The 20,754-nt window shown below is 38.4% G+C and overlaps 1 protein-coding gene across 1 annotated transcript; it reads right to left on the bottom strand.

Moving 5' to 3' along the window:
* Positions 1–12,558: 12,558 nt before the first annotated feature.
* LOC110287816 (olfactory receptor 486-like) lies at positions 12,559–13,512 on the bottom strand. The gene has a single exon (XM_021154338.1). The coding sequence runs from the start codon at positions 13,510–13,512 to the stop codon at positions 12,559–12,561; it is 954 nt and encodes a 317-aa protein (XP_021009997.1).
* Between the last annotated feature and the right edge of the window lie 7,242 nt (positions 13,513–20,754).

Raw genomic sequence — 20,754 nt, 5'->3', positions numbered from 1 at the left:
CACAGAATCTCAGGCATAGAAGACACAATTGAAGAAATCAATACATCAGTCAAAAAAAAATGTTAAATCTAAAATGTCCATGACTGAAAACACCCAGAAAATATGGAAAATTACAAAAAGATCAAATTTATGAATAATAGGAATAGAAGGACAAGACCCCCAACTCCAAATCCAAGAGAATATTTTCAACAAAATAATACAAGGGTACTTCCTTAACCTAAAGAAAGAGATACATATAAAAAACATACAAAACACCAAATAGATTGGACCAGGACAGACTCTCAACACATAATTATCTAAACACTCCATGTCGAAACAGAGAAAATACATGAAAAGCTACAAGGGAAAGAAGGTTATAGAACATATAAAACCAGAACTATCAGAATTACACTTGACTTCTCAACAGAGACTCAAAAGGCAGTAAGAATCAAAACATTCAATGTGCAGAAGAAAAACAGTATATTAAAAGCTGCAAGGGATAAAGACCAAGTAACATATAAAGCCCATACATTAACAGTGGGAGATTTGAACACCCCACTCTCACAATACTAGGCCTCCTTCACATATGTGGCACATTTGCAGTTTAGTTTTCATGTGGCTGCCCTAACAATTGGAGCAGGGGCTATCTCTGACTCTCTTGTTTGCTTTTGGATCCCTTTCTCCTAGCTGAGCTGTCTTGTCTGGCCTCAGTGGGAGAGGATGTGCTTAGTTCTGATGCAACTAGCTGTGCCAGGGTGGGTTGGTACCTGGAGAAGGGAAGCACTCTTCTCCTTAGAGAAAGAGGAGAGAATGGAAAAACTTTGATGAGAGGGTAGGACTGGGAGGAGAAGATGGAAGGGGGCTATGTTTTGGATATAAAGTGAATAAATAAATAAATACATTGTAAAGTAGAAAAAAAAACCTTCAAAAGAGACCTTTGTAAATGTAGTGCAGAGTACGTTTAGACATAAGAGATTTAGGGATCATTTTATTTTTTTGTGGTGTGGCAGGATTTCTTACTATATGAGAGAATTTGAAAAATTGTGGCTATTGATCAAACTGTATTGAGATCAAGTCCAAGCCATTTGCAGTAAGAGAGCAGGGCTTTAATAAAATCCAAGAAGAAAAAATGAGAGTGTCATAAAATGCTCAGGAGGGTGTAAGGAAGGAAGAGAGAATTCCAGAGGGACATACTGAAGAGACAGAACAGGTAGCTGCAAGGAGAAAGTCAGAAAAGAGGAGGAGAGGAAACTCCAGGAGGGATTTGCAAACAAGTCTCAAGAGGAGTTGAGGAAGAGATTGCAGTCCCAGGAGTGCATAAGGAAGCTGCAGGCCTTCCTGGAGGCAGGTGAGAGGGAATGAGGTTTAAGTCTAGGAACTCTGCTGGATGGAGAATTCCTATATCATAGAGGCTAAGCAGGGTATAGAGAAGCTATGTAACTGCAGCTCCTAGAAAGATGCCAAGAAACTCTAGGAAGAACCTGGAAACAAAGGGAAGAGAAGGGGTAGATGCTGAGGTGACAAAAAAAAAACAAATCAATCTGGAATTTGTCCCCAAGAGGACTGAGAGACTTCACAGAGAAATGTCTTCAATTACAGATAGGCATCCCTTTCCACATGATAGGGTGAAAGGAGCATTATACATACTAAGGTGACTTTTGAAGTACTAGGAGTGTTGCCTTATCTGAGAGAGAAGAAGTAAAAGCAGCTGAAAAAGCAGACTGGAGGAGGCTTTTGGGAAAAGGGAGGGTGTAAGTGTAAATGTCCAGACAAGCACCTTGGGAGGGCATAGGATGCTGTAGGAATCAGAGAGACTGAAATGAATGAGAAATGCACAGGAGACATAGCAACCTATAGGAGCTAGAATAATTTACTGAGTAGATGAGGTGAGATGAATGGTTATAGGAGGTGGAGGGAAGAAGGTGATGAAAAGAGAGACTCTAGAATTTGGAGTCTAATTTGGTGGGTCTCAGAATCAAATGATCTGTACATACCTTTGGGGAGTCATATCAGCAGCTTGCTTTGCAGAGACAGAGTTCCTTGCACCTTGGAGAGGTGCACCAGAGAAATGAAAATGAGAATGTGACCACTCCTGTGTGTGGTTGAAGATAAAGTTTTATTTTGTATATGAGGGACAGCCCAACCAAAAGTATATGAAAGGTTCCAGACTGAAACACATAAGAGAACTGTACTAGGCCATTATGAGAGAGAGAGAGAGAGAGAGAGAGAGAGAGAGAGAGAGAGAGAGAGAGAGAGAGAGAGCGCATCAGAGTGAGGGAAGAAAAAAAAGAGAGAAGGAAAATTTTGGGAAAGGAAGCTTAAATGACAAGATCTTTGTGATACACCAAGAATCCGGTTAGTTCATAAAGGGAGACCGCAACAGATATGATACTAAGGAGTTGGGGATGCATTTCAAGGCATCTGTTCTGGAGGATAGAAGGAGAGGTAAATATCTGCAGTTGGCCTACAGAATTTCCTGGTAGGAGATCATTATGTTAGTATTAACTACCTGCTAGTGCAGGAGTAGGGCTGGGGCATGGGGCAGATAAAGAATCAAGTAGTTAGGAGGGGTAGGAAGAGAAAATTATGAGATCTACAGTAAATGGGTACAAGTACACAGGGAAGGATATATAACTGATGTTGCAGAGCTAGGGATGAGACTAGGGGATTGAATTTGGAAGAGAAGAGAAAATGGAGAAGGATTTCAGTTAACTTCCCTGTTTCTGTGACCTTATCAGCTAATGTGTTCAAATCCATACTGCACAACAAAGCCAAATTTAAACAATATTTATCTACAAATATCACCCTATGTGTTAGCATTTTGTCTAGGTTTCACCCCACAGATACCTGCCAACAGCCAGGTATGCCTGACTCACTATAAAATGGGTTGCCTGCCCCTTCCTCTCTCTCTTGCCTTCTAGTTCTTCCTCTGTATCTTGTCCTGCTATCCTCTCTCTCTACATTCCCCTCTGCCCTCTCCCTCTGCTCATGGCTGGTCTCTAATCCTCTTCTCTGTCTGTCTGTCTGTCTGTCTGTCTGTCTGTCTGTCTGTCTCTCTCTCTCTCTCTTTTTCTCTGTCTTTACTACTTTCTCAACTCCCCTCCTCATAACCTGAATAAGCTCTATTCTATACTATGCCTTCATGTTGCTGGTCCCTGAGGGGGAAGGGATTCTTCATCTTGGACCCTTAGAGGCACCCCTTTCCTCCTCACCTCACCATACCCCCACCAAACTAATTCCTTCTCTTTTTATTTTTATAAAACATAACACTATGAAAGGTGATAAAAGTAAAATTTCAACCTAAAGAGGTTAATTAAACTATAAAAAGATAGGAAATAAATAACCTCAGACCACCACCATAACTACCCCCCATACCAATACCAACTACAACAACAGAATAAGAGATATAAATCATCCTTGGTCATAATATCTTGTAATATCAATGGTATCAGTTCTCCAATAAAAAGGCACAGACTAAGAGTATGGATTAAAAAACAGGATCCACCCTTCTGTTGCATCCAACAAACGTATTTTAACATCAAAAACAGGCATTACCTCAAGTTAAGGGACTGTTAAAAAGATATTACAAGCAAATGAACCTACGAAGCAAGCTGGTATAGTTGTATAGATTTTAGTATACAAATTTCAAACCAAGATTTTCAGGAGCAATAGGTAAGAACACTAACTAGTAATCAAAGGAAAAGTCAACCAAGATGGCATTTCAATTCTCAACATCAATGCCCAAAACAGAAGGGCACCTAAGTTTGTAGAATAAACACTATGACAGCTTAAGTCACATATTGTCTCTCACACTAAGAGTGGCAATCCTCAGCACACCAGTCTGGCCACCTTTTTGAACAAATAAGTTAGCTTCTCCCCTATGACACTGACTCCCCTTCTCTGAGGTCAGAATGTGCAGCTGTTTTTGTTTATATTGTGTGTGTGTATATTACTATCTTAGCATTAATAATTGTGAGTAAAACACAAACCATCAGTAAGAAATGATAATTTACATATCCATGAAGAATTTCTTTTTGAGATGTTTGAAGATAGTTTAGAAAGATAGGGAAGAATGGCAGTTTGGAAAGGTAGAGGAAGGAGTTGGGCCCGCACAGGAGAGCACATGGGCCACAGAAGCAGCAGAACTTTTCAGACAGGGTCCCTTCAGGCCTTAATCCTTAGCCAGGAGGCAGAGCTGATCCTCAGAGCTCTGTGCACCTTCTCTGCCAGAGGAGAGTTGGCATCCAAGGAGTGCTCTGACCCCTGGCTTCAGGTGTGATCACCATTTTCTATAGGGGTCTCTCTGAGTCAGGTCTGCAAAGGAGAGCACTCAGGCCTCAGAAGCAACAGAGCTTCTCAGACAGCTACCCTTCAGGCCTTCTTCCTCAGACAGGAGGCAGGGCTGATCCTCGACCTGCCCACTAGAGGAGAGCTTGCCTATAGGGAGTGCTCTGACCCATAGGACTCAGAAGAGATCTGGTCTCCCAGGAGTGCTGACAGAGGCTAACAGACTCACAGGAGGAACAAGCTCCAGCCAGAGAAAGCTAGAACATCTAACACCAGAGATTACCAGATGGCAAAAGGCAAATGTAAAAATCTTACTAACAGAAACCAAGATCACTCATCATCATAACTCAATACTCCAAACATGGTGAGTCCTGGATACCCCAACACATGGGAAAGGCAAGATTCAGATTTAAAAATCATACCTCATAATGTTATTAGCAGATTTTAAGAAGGACATTAATAACTCCCTTAAAGAAATACAGGAGAACACAGCAAAACTGGTAGACGTTCTTTAAGAGGAAACAAAAATCCCTTAAAGAATTACAGGAAAGCACAAGCAAACAGTTGAATGAATTAAAAAAAAAATTCAAAATCTAAAAATGGAAGTAGAAACAATAAAGAAAACCCAAAGGGAGACAACTCTGGAGATAGAAGTCCTAGGAAAGAAATCAAAAACCATAGATGTGAGCATCAGCCACAGAAAACAAGAGATGGAAAAGAGAATCTCAGGTGCAGAAAATTCCATAGAAAACATAGACACAACAATAAAAGAAAATGCAAAATGCAAAAAGATCCTAACTCAAAACATCCAGGAAAACCAGGACACAAACCTATAAATAACAGGTGTAGATAAGAAAGAAGATTTTTAACTTAAAAGGCTAGCAAATATGTTCAACAAAATTATAGAAGAAAACTTTCCTAACCTAACAAAAGAGATGCCCATGAACATAAAAGAAGCTTACAGAACTCCAAATAGTCTGGATCAGAAAAAAATTCCTCCTGACCCATAATATTCAGAACAACAAATGCAATAAATAAAGATAGAATATTAAAAGCAGTCAGGGAAAACGGTCAAGTAACATAAAAACCCAAACCTGTTAGAATTATATCAGACTTCTCACCAGAGAATATGAAATCCAATAGATCCTGGACAAATGTTATACAGACTCTAAGAGAACACAAATGCCAGCCCAGGCTACTATGCCCAGCAAAACTCTCAATTATCATAGATGGAGAAACCAAAGTATTCCATGACAAAAGCAAATTCACACAATATCTTTCCCCAAATCCAGCCCTTCAAAAGATAATAAAGGGACAACTCCAACACAAGGCAGAAAACAATACCCTAGAAAAAGCAAGAAAGTAATCCTTCAACAAACCTAAAAGAAGATGAGCACAAGAACAGAATCCTAACTCTAATAAGAAAAATCACAGGAAATAACAATTACTTTCCTCAATATCTCTTAATATCAATGGACTCAATTCCCCAATTAAAAAACATAGACTAACAGACTGACGACACAAACAGGGCATAACATTTTGCTGCATACAAGAAACCCACCTCAGGGGCAAAGATAGACACTACCTCAGAGTAAAAGGCTGGAAAACAATTTTCCAAGAAAATCGTCCCAGGAAACTAGGTGGAGTAGCCATTCTAATATTGAATAAAATTGACTTCCAACCTAAAGTTATCAAAAAAAACAAGGAGGGGCACTTCATATTCATCAATGGTAAAATCTACCAAGATCAACTCCCAATTCTGAACATCTATGCTCCAAATGCAAGGGCATCCACATTTATTAAAGAAACTTTAGTAAAATTCAAAGCACACATTGCACTGCACACATTAATAGTGGGAGACTTCAACACCCCACTCTCATAAATGGACAGATCCTGGTAATAGAAACTAAACAGAGACACAGTGAACCTAACAGAAGTTATGAAACAAATGGATTTAACAGATATCTACAGAACATTTTATCCTAAAACAAAAGGATATACCTTCTTCTCAGCACCTCATGGTACCTTCTCCAAAACTGACCATATAATCAATCACAACACAGGCCTCAACAGATACAAAAATATTGAAATTATCCCATACTTCCTATCAGATAACCACGGACTAAGGATGATATTCAATAACAACATAAATAATAGAAAGCCAACATACACATGCAAGCTGAACAAAACTACTCAATTATAACTTGGTCAAGGACGAAATAAAGAAAAAAACAAAAGACTTTTTAAAGTTTAATGAAAATGAAGCCACAACACACCCAAACTTATGGGACACAATGAAAGCAGTCCTAAGAGGAAAACTCATAGCTCTGAGTGCAACCAAAAAGAAACTGGAGAGAACTTATACCAGCAACCTGACAGCACACCTAAAAACTCTAGAACAAAAGGAAGCAAATTAACCCAAGAGGATTAGATGGAAGGAAATAACCAAACTCGGGGCTAAAATCAACCAAGTGGAAACAAAAAGAACTATACAAAGAATCATGAGCTTAACTAGAGGACACAGGGACAGTATCCTAATTAACAAAATCAGAAATGAGAAGGAAGACATAACAACAGAATCTGAGGAAATCTAAAACATCATCAGATCCTACTACATAAGCCTATACTCAACAAAACTGAAAAATCTGGATGAAATGCCCAATTTTCTAAACAGATACCAGGTATTAAAGTTAAATCAGGATCAAATTAATTATCTAAACTTTCCCATATCCTCTAAAGAAATAGAAGCAGTCATTAATAGTCTCCTGACAAAAAAAAAAAAAAAAAAAAAAAAAAAAAGCCCAGGATCAGATGGGTTTAGTGTAGAGTTCTATCAGACCTTAAAAGAAGACTTAATTCCAATTCTCCTCAAACTATTCCACAAAACAGCAAGAGAAGGAACTCTACCCAATTAATTCTATGAAACCACAATTACTCTGATACCTACACCACAAAGACCCAACAAAGAAAACATCAGAATAATTTTCCTTATGAATATCAATGCAAAAATATTCAATAAAATTCTTGTAAATTGAATCCAAGAAAACATCAAAACGATCATCCTTCATGATCAAGTAGGCTTCATCCTAGGGATGCAGGGATGGTTTAATATATGGAAATTCATCAAGTAATCCACTATAGAAACAAACTCAAAGCCAAAAGCCACATGATCATCTCATTAGATGCTGAGAAAGTATTTGATAAAAACCAACACCCATTCATGATAAAAGTCTTGGAAAGATCAGGAATTCAAGTCCAATACCTAAACACAATAAAAGCAATAAAAGCAATATACAGCAAATTAGTAGCCAACATTAAACTGAATGGAGAGAAACTTGAAGCAAACCCACTAAAATCAGGGAGTATACAAGACTGCCCACTTTCTTCCTACCTATTCAATATAGTACTTGAAGTTCTAGACAGAACAATTAGACAACAAAAGGAGATCAAGGGGATACAAATTGAAAAGGAAGAAGTCAAAATATCACTTTTTGCAGATGATATGATAGTATATATAAGTGACCCTAAAATTTCCACCAGACAACTCCTAAACCTGATAAACAACTTCAGTGCAGTAGCTGGATATGAAATTAACTCAAACAAATCAGTGGTCTTTCTCTACACAAAGGATAAACAGGCTGAGAAAGAAATTAATGAAACAACACCCTTCAAAATAGTCACAAATAATATAAAATACCTTGATGTGACTCTAGTGACAGTAATGAAAAATCTGTATGATAAGAACTTCAAGTCTTTGAAGACACAAGTCAAAGAAGATCTCAGAAGATGGAAATATCTCCCATGCTCATGGATTGGCAGGATTAATATAGTAAATATTTCTCTCTTGCTGAAAACAATCTATAGATTTAATACAATTCCCATCAAAATTCCAAATCAATTCTTCACTGAGTTAGAAAGACCAATTTGCAAATTCATCTGGGATAACAAAAAACCTAGGATAGCAAAAACAATAGAAGAATAAATAATATCAATAATAAAAGAACCTCTGGTGAAATCACCATTCCTGTCCTCAAGCTGTACTACAGAGCAATTGTGATAAAAACTGTATGGTACTGGTACAACAACAGACAGGTAGATCAATGGAATAGAATTGAACACACAAAAATTAACCCACACACCCATGGTCACTTGATTTTTGACAAAGGAGCCAAAACCATTCAGTGGAAATAAGACTGCATCGTCAACAAATGGTGCTGGCTCAACTGGTGGTTAGCATGTAGAAGAATTCGAATTGATCCATTCTTATCTCCTTGTACAAAGCTCAAGTATATGTGGATCAAGGAACTCCACATGAAACCAGAGACACTTAAACTTAAACTGGAGAAAGAGGAGAAGAGCCTCAAAGATATGGGCACAGAGGAAAAATTTCTGAATGAGGAAAATACCCAATTAAAAAAAAAAACTATCAAACACACACACACACACACAAGAAACCAGATGTAACTCAACAGAGCCATGGATACAGAAAGTGTGGTACATTTACACAATGGAGTACTACTCAGCTATTAAAAGCAATGGATTTATGAAATTCTTAGGCAAATGGATGGATCTCAAGAGAAAACACATGAAATAAACTCACTGATAAGTGGATATTAGCCCAGAAACTTTTGAATACCCAAGAAACAATTTGCAAAACTCTTGAAACTCAAGAAGAAAGAAAACCAAAGTATGGTTACTTCATTCCTTTTTACAAGGGGGAACAAAATACCCATGGAAGGAGTTATAGAGACAAAGTTTGAAGCTGAGACTGAAGGAAGGATCATCCAGAGACTGCCCCACCTGGGAATCCATCCCAGAAACAACCACCAAACCCAGACACTATTGCATATGCCAGAAAGATTTTCTGACAGGACCCTGATATAGCTGTATCCTGTGAGGCTATGCCAATGCCTGGCAAATACAGAAGTGGATGCTCACAGTCATCCATTGGCTTGAGCACAAGGTCCCCAATGACAGAGCCAGAGATAGTACCCAGGAAGCTGAAGGGGTCTGAAGCTCCATAGGAGGAACATCAGTATGAACTAACCAGTATCCCCAGAGCTCCTTGGAACTATACCACCAATCAAAGAAAACACATGATGGAACTTGTGGCTCTAGATATAGTCTGTCATCGATGGGAGGAGAGGCTCTTGGTCCTGTGCAGGCTCTTTGCCTCAGTATAGGTGAATTCCAGGACCAGGAATGGGAGTGGGTGGGTTGGGGAGCAGGGGGAAGCAGAGGAGATAGAGGATTTTTGGAGGGGAAACTAGGAAATGGGATAACATTTGAAATATAAATAGAGAATATATATATATATATATATATATATATATAATTGAAATGTCATCTTGGTTGATTTTTTTCCTCTGATTACTATGTAGTGTTCTCTTCTATTTCTTCTAATAACCTTGCTTTGAAATCCATCAAATCAGATACTACAATATATACAAATACACCAGCTTGCTTCTTAGGTCTATTTGCTTGTAATATCTTTTTAACATCCCCTTACTCTGAGGTAATGTTTCTCCTTGATGTCAAAAGATGTTTTTGGATGCAGCAGAGGATGGATCTTATTCCATTCTCTTAGTCTGGACCTTTGTAGTGGAGAATTGATTCCATTGATATTATAATATATTAATAACCAATGATGTTTTATACCTCTTATTTTATTGTTGTAGTTGGTATTGGTAGTGATGATGGTGGTGATGGTGGAGTGTGTGTTTGTATACTTTCCTCCTTTGGTTTTCTGTTCTGAGATTATTTATTCCTTCCCTATCTTTTCATAGTTTAGTTAACCTCTTTGGGTAGAAAATTTCCTTTTATAGCCTTCAATAAGGTGATAGTTATAGGTGGATATTGTTTAAATTTGGCTTTGTTGTGCAATATGGATTTGAACACACTAGCTGAAAAGGCCATGGAAACAGGGAAGCTAACTGAAGACATTCTCCATTCTCTCTTCTCCTCCAAATTCAACCCCCTAGTCTCATCGCTAGCTCTGCAACACCCTCTATAGCCTTCTCTGCCTACTTGTACCCATTTACTGTGGATCCCATAATCTTCTCTTTCTATGCCTCCTCTTACTACTTTACGCTTTATTCCAGCCCCCAGCTCTAACAGACATTAACCATTAACTCAATGGTCACTCATGCTAGGAAATTATGTAGGCAGACTGCAAATATTTACCTCTTCATCTGTTCCATCAGGACAGATCCTCTAAACGCATCTCCATCTCCTTAGTGGAATACCTGTTTCCGTTTTTCTTTTTGAATTAACCTGATCCCTAATGGATCACAAAGATCCTCTCCTTTAAGCTTCCTTTCCCCAAATTTTCCCTTTTGGGTTTGTTTCATTTTCATTTCATTTCATTTCGTTTCGTTTCGTTTCGTTTCGTTTCGTTTCGTTTCGTTTCGTTTCGTTTCGTTTTGTTTTCCCCTGACTCTGATGCTCTCTCTCTCTCTGTCTCTCTGTCTCTCTGTCTCTGTCTCTGTCTCTGTCTCTGTCTCTCTGTCTCTCTGTCTCTGTTTCTGTCTCTGTCTCTCTGTCTCTCTGTCTCTCTGTCTCTCTGTCTCTCTGTCTCTCTGTCTCTGACTCTCTCTCTCTCTCTGTCTCTCTCTGTCCCTCCCTACCCCCTCTAATGGCCTGGTTCAGTCTAGACCCTTTCAGACTTACCTGTCCATCATATCTATAATAAAACTTTATTCTCAACCACACCTAGGAGTGGTCACATTCTCACTTGCATTTATCTGGTGCATATGTGTGTGTGTGTGTGTGTGTGTGTGTGTGTGTGTGTGTGATATTTGAGTTTCTCTCCACGGTGCAAAGAACTTGCCCTCTCCAAACCGAGCTGCTGATTTGACTCTCCAAAGGTACGCGCCAATCATTTTTTTCTGTGACCCACCAAATTAGACTCCAAATTCTAGAGTCTCTCTTTTCATTGTCTTCCCTCCATTGTCTTCTAACTACTCAGTAAATTGTTTTAGCTCCTACAGGTTGCTATGTCTCCTGCTCATTTCTCATTCATCTCAGTCTCTGGCCCTTATAGCCTATTATGCCCTCCCAAGGTGCTTGTCTGGGCATTTCTTTGGCCTGCTGTGCCCTCTTGGACTTCTATTCTAAGGCACTTGCACAATCCCTTTCCCCTAAAGCCTCTCCCAGTTTGCATTTTTAGCAGTTTTCATTTCTCCTCTCTTGGATAAGTGCCCCTTTGTCTACTATTGCTATAAAAGCCACACTAGTATGTACCACAATGCTACTTTCACCCTAGTGGGCCCATATCATGTGAAAAGAGATGCCTATCCTCCATAATTTGGGATATTTCTCTGTGACGAGTCTCTCTGTCCTCTTGGAGATACCCCAGATTGAACACTTATTGACTATATATAAGTTGCACAAGGTCCACAAAATGATACAAAATCTAACACCACTATCAGGGCCAAAACCTAAGGTAGACAAGACATAGAATCTAGAAAATAACCTACCACCATTAGTTTGATAAATAGACATAGTATCAAACCAATTTGCAATGACTTGTCATTATACTCAGGATTAGTTCATCTTCCAACCATTATCAGATCAGATTCTTTGTATAGTAGTTGATGATTAACTTACTGATTTGAAGAGAATTAGAGACTGAAATGCTCAGTTATGAATGGAACATCTATATCACACACTCTTCTCTCCAAGATTAACAATTATTGTGACAGACTAGGTAGAGATAGTGGAAAAACTGGAGGTGGTAGATGACTACAAGGAAACATTGCTTTTAGGACATAAAAGAATTGTCGTAGGTATGACTCATGGTAGTAGTATCAGTGTCTATAAGCACAAAGGCAGAAACTATACTGCCATAGAGAGAGAGGAGCTGGGAATAGTGTTCAACTCTTGCTGAGGTTTTACTGGTAATTGATATTTTCCAGAAGAATGAGAGTCAATTTCCTTTAAGAGTGTCTTCCCAGCAGGCTAATCATGCATCTATAGATACCTACAAACATAAAAGTATACAGAAAACCCAAATTGCAACATAGTGTTTATTTTATATGATATGGGGATACAGGGCTGAGAGTAGCTGGGATGAGGGTAAACATGTTCAAATATATTCTATTAGGTTTGCTAAGGTACATTTGAAAATATAAACAGAAGAATGCAATAAAATACAATAGCTATACATACTGGAAGAAACAGATTAGGGCCACAGGAGAAATGCTAAGACTTATAACCAAACCTGATATGATGGTTACAGCAGTCTTGCAGGATTAAAATTATTATATTAAGTTTTACCAACAACTGGTTGCTCTATAACAATGTTTTCCTATAAAATTGTCTTTTCAGGGCATCCATAATCTCATCATTCCTGAGGCAGTAGATGAGGGGATTCAACATGGGGATTGCTACCGTGTAGAACACAGACACCACCTTGTTCTGGTCCCCGGAGTAGGTGGATTTTGGCATCACATAAATGAATGTGGCAGTTCCATAAGAAAGAGTGACTGCAGTGAGGTGGGAGGTGCAGGTGGAGAAGGCTTTTTGGCAACCCTCAGTGGAGTGCATCTTTAGGATGGTAATGAGGATATAGAAATAAGATATGACTATAACAAACAATGTGGTCATAGAGATCGAACCAGCAGTAAATGAGATAACATTTCTAGAGACACTCACATCAGAACAGGAGAGTTCCATCATAGGAGGAAAATCACAGAAAAAGTGATTGACTCTATTTGGTCCACAGAAGAAAAAAGAAAAAAAGAAATGGGTTACAAATGAAGCATTAAGGAAACCCCCTACATAAGATCCTACAACCAACTGGGTACAGACTCGTGTGGACATTTTGGTGGAATAAAGCAGTGGGTTGCAGATTGCTACGAAGCGATCATAAGCCATGGCAGCCAGAAGGAAGAATTCAACTGCCCCAAAGAAAGCAGCTGAGCTGAGCTGGATGCCACATCCAAGGAAGGAGATGGTATGTCTCTCAGTCAGGAAGTTGACAAGCATATTGGGTGTGACAGAAGATGAAAGGCCCATGTCAACAGAAGCCAAGTGGCTGAGAAAAAAGTACATGGGGTGATGGAGCTGGGAAGAGACTCTGATGAGAAGGATGGTGCTGAGGTTCCCAGACACAGTCACCAGGTAGATGCACAGGATGATGGTGAAGAGGACAACTCTGAGGACTGGGTCATCTGTTAATCCCAATAAAGTGAACTCTGTCACTACAGTGTGGTTCCATTGTCCAGGAAATCCATAGGATATCATAGCTGCTGCCAGATCAAGGCTGCTATGGAGACAGTTCAGAAAGGGATTTATAAATAGGTCACTTCATTTCATATAATATACACATGAAAGCATTAAAAGTAAAAATACTATCCAAAATTTGGAGCAACAATGGATGTTATACTCAAGTTTTCCTTGTTCATATACAATAATCTCTTCAAATATTGCAATCAGAAAAGCTAGAAATGTGGTGTAAATAATAAATAATTTTTATTTACAATTTTTATAATAAAACATATGAAATTGCCATTATAGTTAGATATATAAAAGCATGCTATGTTAGGGTAAGATGGGTTGGCAGGTAAAAATTCATTCTACAAAGCCTGACCTCTGACATCCAGAGTTTGATTCTTGGAACTCACAAGGTGGAAAAAGAGCTCTAACTCCTGGATGTTGTCAATTGACACTCACACCTATGCATATACCTGCATCACTCTCTTCTGACAGATAAATAAGTGAATGAATATAAAATTATATGTGCCCTTTCAAAATAATAATTTATTTATTGTAACAAAGAAATAAATGTAAAATAGTATATTGAGGACTTAAAAATTATTGCTAAATATATATTGAACCACCAGCACAGGTTTAAAAAAAACTTGTATTTGTTTATAATTTATATTGTTATTTCCACAAAATATCAGTTAATTGATTTTCTTTTGTCTTGCTTTTGTTTTTGATTTGTTTTTATCAGGGTAGGGTTTTTCTTTGTAGTCCTGGCTATCTTGTTATGTAAACCAGTTTGACCTTGAACACACACACATCCCATCATATATATATATATATATATATATATATATATATATATATACGCACACACACACATATATATATATATATATATATATGCATTCCCACATCTAATACATACATACTTACATGAAGTAATATATTGTGGAATTCAGAGATTGTTCTTGGGATAAGTGCAATGAGTATATTCGAAGAGGACCTGTGTTTAATTCTCAGCATGCACATAGTTTTTCGAAGATGTTTGTTTTTACAGTTCTTAAAGCACAATGCCGTGTTCTGATCTTCATCAAAACTAGGAATTCAAATGGCACATGTATATACAACAGGAAGCACTCATATATATTAAATAAAAATAATAAAATTTAAAATAATATTAGATATGAACATCAGGTGGTTGAATTCAGTCTATTGCTCTTAGTAACTATACTGTAAGTGAACAATGGCAATGCCGTTCAAAGCATACACAAATCTGAGAAAGACAGAAGGATAATACTTCAGCTTTCTCATGTCTAGTACATAGAAAGGTGTTTTGTTGGTGATACTAATCTCAAGAGTTTGTAAAACTCAATAAAGGTCATATTAAATTTACAAGTTGAATTTACTACTGTAAACTCATTAGATATTTTAAATTCTAAATAGAGCATTGTTCTTTAAAGTATTTTGAAATATCAATTTTCTTATCTTGTGAAATGTATTTAACACATTATTAGTTTAGACACAGCAGCTCTTTACCTAGTATCACAGCTTTTCTAACTGGAGTATGATAGAATGAATTCAACAGAGGATACTGCTCAATATTCAATCTCAGAAGTTAAGAGATTTACCAAGGTTCACCCACAAGGGGCAGATTGACTGTCATCCCTCACATTCTATACTTACATTCTCGTTTGTCTACAGTGATGCCTGTGAGACTGACACATTCAGTCAATAAACAAGGCAGGTCCTTACACAGGATATCCCCTGACAGTAAGCAACCAAAGTATTTCAAGGCTAGTGAACTTCTTAGGCCTTTAGTGAATGCTACGTGTACACTGCTATGAAGCTCTTAATTATGGATGGACAAATAAGGAATCTATGAAAACTTTGCTTTATGCTTGATAATTCTGAACAATTTACTAAAGAAATACAAGGTGATAACAGGAAGGTTTGTTTTTCTTCCTTCTGTTATATAACTTCATAATTCCATCAGATATATTTCAACATCAGGGTTTATAAAAACACTACATGTCAAGGAATAAATCTCCATTTACCTACAAAGTCAAAAATCTTACCTCTTGAAATAAGAATTCATTTCAAATTCAGATGTTCCAAGTTATGACTTTATAGCAAACCTGTTTCCCACTGTCATTGTAACTGAGGATAAGTCCCTACAGAAGCTCTGGATACCAATGTGAATTAAAGCATCAGGGATCATTACCTATTTCCCAGTGAGTGCTGAGCAGTTCATTTAACACAAGCCAATTAATTTTCAAGGAGTCCAGCAATATCAAGCAATCTATTGCTTTTCAATTTGTGTGAGAATTGGTGCACTTTCACTCAGTAATTATGGGAGGTACAGGATCACAAATTATCTTAGGAAAATACTCCTGCCAGTTGATATTTGTTTCGGGTAAGGCCAAGTTAGGAAATATTGAACTGATCACTAAAATGGACTACATTGGCTTCTTTTATTCAATGTATATTAATGTTTGTTATACTCTTGTAGTGATTTTTTCTTTTTTCTTTTTTTTTCTCTTTTATTTTTTTAATTAGGTATTTATTTCATTTACATTTCCACTGCTATCCCAAAAGTCCCCACACGCATCCCCACCCACTCCCCCACCCACCCATTCCCACTTCTTGGCCCTGGTGTTTCCCCTGTACTGAGGCATATAAAGTTTGCATGACCAAGGGGCCTCTCTTCCCAATGATGGCCTATTAGGCCATCTTCTGATACATAATTCAGCTAGAGACATGAGCTCTGGAGGGTACTGGTTAGTTCATATTGTTGTTCCACCTATAGGGTTGCAGATCCCCAGCTCCTTGGGTACTTTCTCTAGCTCCTCCATTGGGGGCCCCGTGATTCATCCAATAGCTGACTGTGAGCATCCACTTCTGTGTTTGCTAGGCCCCAGCATAGTCTCACAAGAGACAGCTATATCTGGGTCCTTTCAGCAAAATCTTGCAAGTGTATGCAATGGTGTCAGCGTTTGGAAGCTAATTATGGGATGGGCCTATCCCACATGCCATATTCTGATGTATACTACCTTGCTTTACACTGGCTAGTGATTTGCTGTTTGTACTCATTGTTGGGGCAAAGGCACTGACAGGTAATGGTTTTCTACTTGTAATTGATTCTTTCTGGGATAGGGAAAATTACTCTTCTTCAATGGAGTGACACTATCCATGTACAGAAGTATGGGACCAGCATAAAACAGGCTTTATGACTTTTGTTTTATATTTATATATTCTATTTATTTTTGTTTTGAGATAGAAATAGAGACAGAGGACATGAAATTGTGTGATTCTGGAGGTGAAGCAGATCTAGAAGGAGCGAACAAAAGAATATGATCAATATATAATGTATGAATTTTTAAGTTAATAGTAAAAAATTGAGAGAAAGGAAAATATTTTAAAAATATAATAGAAGACAAGAAGATAAAGAAACAAAGAAAGAAAAGAAGAAAATGAAATGAAGCAAGGTAAGAGTATAAAACAAAAGGACTAGGGGACAGCAGATCTGGCGAGGATGTGGAAAAAGAGGAACACTCTTCCATTGCTGGTGGGATTGCAAGCTGGTACACCACTGTGAAAAGCACTTTGGTGATTCCTCAGAAAATTGGACATAGTACTACCCGAGGATCCAGATATACCACTCCTGGGCATATACCCAGAAGATGCTCCAGCATGTAATAAGGACACATGCTTCACTATGTTATTTATAATAGCCAGAAGATGGAAAGAACCTAGGTGTCCCTCAACAGAATAATGGATACAGAAAATGTGGATTACTGCACAGCTATTAAAAATGAATTTATGAAATTCTTAGGCAAATGGATGGATTTGGCAGATATCATCCTGAGTGAGATAACCCAATTAAAAATGAACACACATGATATGCACTCACTGATAAGTGGATATTAGTCCAGAAGCTCGGAATACCCAAGATATGATTTCAAAACACATGAAACTCAAGAAGAAGGAAGACCAAAGAGTAAATACTTTGATACTTCTTAGAAGGGGGAACAAAATACCCATGGAAGGAGTTACAGAGACTAAGTGTGCAGCAGAGCCCGAAGGAATGATCATCCAGAGAGTGTCCCACCTGGGGATCCATCCCTTAAACAACCAAGAAATCCAGACACTATTGCAGATGCCAACAAGATTTTGCTGACAGGAGCCTGATATAGCTGTCTCCAGAGAGGCTCTGCCAGTGCCTGGCAAATACAGAAGTGGATGCCCACAGCCATCCATTGGATGGAGCACAGGGTCCCCAATGAAGGAGCTAGAGAATGTACCCAAGGATCTGAAGGAGTTTGCAGGCACATAGAAGGAACAACAATATGAACTAACCAGTATCTCCAGAGCTCCCTGGGACAAAACCACCAATCGAAGAAAACACATGGAGGGATTCATGGCTCTAGCTGCATATGTAGCAGAGGATGGCCTAGTCAGTCATCGATGGGAGGAGATGTTCTTGGTCTTTTGAAGGGTATGTGCCCCAGTATAAGGAATGCCAGGGCCAGGAAATGGTAGTGGGTGGGTTAGTAATCAGGGGGAGGCGGAGGGGGCTGCCGATTTTTGGAGAGGAAATTAGGAAAGGGGATAACATTTGAAATGTAAATAAAGAAAATTTCAAATAAAAAAGAAAAAATGTTAAATGTGTAATGAATATAGTGAAAAGATTCCTTTTAGACATGTAAAAATAAGTTAGCTAGAATCCCACTAGACCCAATGCTGCACCTGATAATCAAAACTCATGCCATCACCCACTTAAAATAACCAAATACAGTCCTAGAATCCCATGACACCCATTGGGCAGTATATAGGCAAGATAAAAGCAATATTCTGTTCTGTATATCTAGAAAGATAGCACCTTAATCTTCCCTGTGGCTGTCAAGTCTCTCACAGGATCCTGACAGTTTGGTTTCAGACTCTGGGAAAATGGACTGAGGTGCATATTTCACAAAAGCACACCTGGCCTCCAGGTTCTCCCAGCATCCCTCAGTCCCAACCTGGCATACCCTGTCCAGTACCCTGAACTCTCTAGACAAGGGGCTGGGATGCCCTTCCCCCAGAGACTCCTCCCTTATAATTCAGACATTTTACTCTCTTTTCATCCCTCTCCCTGTCCTTCCCCATCTCTTCTTCTCTCTCCCTCTCCCTCTCTTCTTCTCTCTCCCTCTCTTTTTATCTCTCCCTCTCCCTCCCCCTCTCCCTCCTCCTCCCCCTCCTCCTCTCTCTATATATGTGTGTCTGTGTGTCTGTCTGTCTCCCTCTCTCTTTCTTCTCTTCTCTTCCTCCTCCTCTTCTCTCTCTTCTTCTCCGCTTCCTCTTATCTTTTTCTACACCTCTTCTTTCTTCTCTTCTTCTCTCTCAATGCAAGTGACTTTCTCTCTTTTTATCCCCTCCCCTATCTCCCTACCCTTTCTCCATAGTGACTTTCTAGGTCTCCATCCTTGGGACCCATGAAGCCTCCCACCCCAGAGCAACTTCTCAATAAACCTGCCTTTAACATAATCTAATTTGGTTTAAATTGGCTCATTTCACTGGTAGTGAAGAAATAACCTATCACTGACCCTACAATCAGAGAATTGTTTTAGAGTGGGGACCTGACATTTAGCTAAGACATGTAGCACAGGTAGCCTTGGTGAGATAGGCTTAGTACCATAATTAGGAACTTAAAGTATGAACCTTGTGTGTTTGATGACTCTCAGCATCATAAAATATAACTTTTGTTTAAAAAAAAAAGAAAGAAAACAGAGGAAAAGATAAAATATTACTAAATATTTTCTAAATTTGTAAATGAGTTATGTGCAACAATGACATAAGTAAAGTAGAACTGGAGAAGGAAAGCAAAGGATTAATCATTGGATCTGTTCCTGTTATTTGTCACTGGGTGGCTTGGGACATAGGAGAATTTGTGAACTCATATTCTATGGTTTATATTGGTGCTGAATCTATATTTCTGATTTCTTGCTGCCTACCACAGCTATCTATGACAGTATATTATTTTCTGTGCACCGAAGCCCTCTTCGAGGTACATTGTAGTTTGCAATCAGTTGTTTAGATAGGTACTTTTATCTACAATACAGAGAGTCTCAAGGATTATTACTAGGTTGTCTAACATTTTAGTTTGAGGATGGAAGGAAAACAAGAAGACTAATATCTACATAGGTTGAGGACCAGACTTTATACTGTCAACATCTCCTAAATATTAATCAACTACATAGAGGGACATACTTCAGCGATCATTGAATTTTCACCATTTATTGGCAGACAAATGACTCCAGAGTTTGTTCTACCTGGCTTCAGGCTCAAATAACCAGATTTGATTCAGACCATCAAGTGTGGTTGTGCACTTTGCTGTCTGACCTAAGAATTCTGCAACCTTAACTTTTATCTTGTTAGTGTTTTGTCCTTTTTCCAAAACTACTTTCCAGGGTTTTTGATTACTGTGGAACCATGGAAGATTAATTTAGCAATCTCCTACTTGTGGTTGTACCATGCTCTCAGGACCCTGTATATCAAGATGGGGCCTGACCATTGTTTTTCTGAGCCATATAGAATGACAGATGAGATCTATCTCTACTGACAATTCATTTGTAAGAGAAAACAGTATATGGAAATGAGCAAGTAGATTTGATATTTGTGAGGGCCATGGTCTTGTCTTGCTTATGGAACCATCAGTTCTTTTCAAAAGGGCTGCCTCACTTATCTGTTAAAGAAATTCCTTCCCCCTCTGTGTTCTGATTGGCTCATTTGTTTTAGCTCTATCACCCATGCTTATAAAATCATTTCTTTTATTTTGATATTATAATACAATTGAGTAATTTCTCATCCCCCCTTTCTTCTTGCAATTCTTTCCATGTAAACATTTCTTGCTCTATTTCCAATTAATCGCCTCAGTTTCATTACTCTGTTTTTTATTTGCTCAATTTTAAAACTGCCTGCTCAATCTATCAATGTTTCTTGTATGCAGGTTTTTAAGGCAGAAAATTTGCCTGGGTAGGACCATTTCTTTTACTCTCAGTCTCTTGTGGGTGACTGTGTTTTTTTTTTTTAATTAGGTATTTTCCTCATTTACATTCCCAATGCTATCACAAAATTCCCCCATACCCCCCCCCACTACCCTACCCACCCACTCCCACTTTTTGGCCCTGGAGTTCCCCTGTACTTGGGCATATAAAGTTGGCAAGTCCAATGGGCCTCTCTTTCCAGTGATGGCCAACTAGGCCATCTTTTGATACATATGCAGCTAGAGTCAAGAGCTTC

The sequence above is a fragment of the Mus caroli genome, unplaced genomic scaffold, assembly GCF_900094665.2.
Source record: "Mus caroli unplaced genomic scaffold, CAROLI_EIJ_v1.1 scaffold_17728_1, whole genome shotgun sequence".
Taxonomy (NCBI): Eukaryota; Metazoa; Chordata; class Mammalia; order Rodentia; family Muridae; genus Mus; species Mus caroli.
This window is presented reverse-complemented; position numbering and strand designations above follow the sequence as displayed.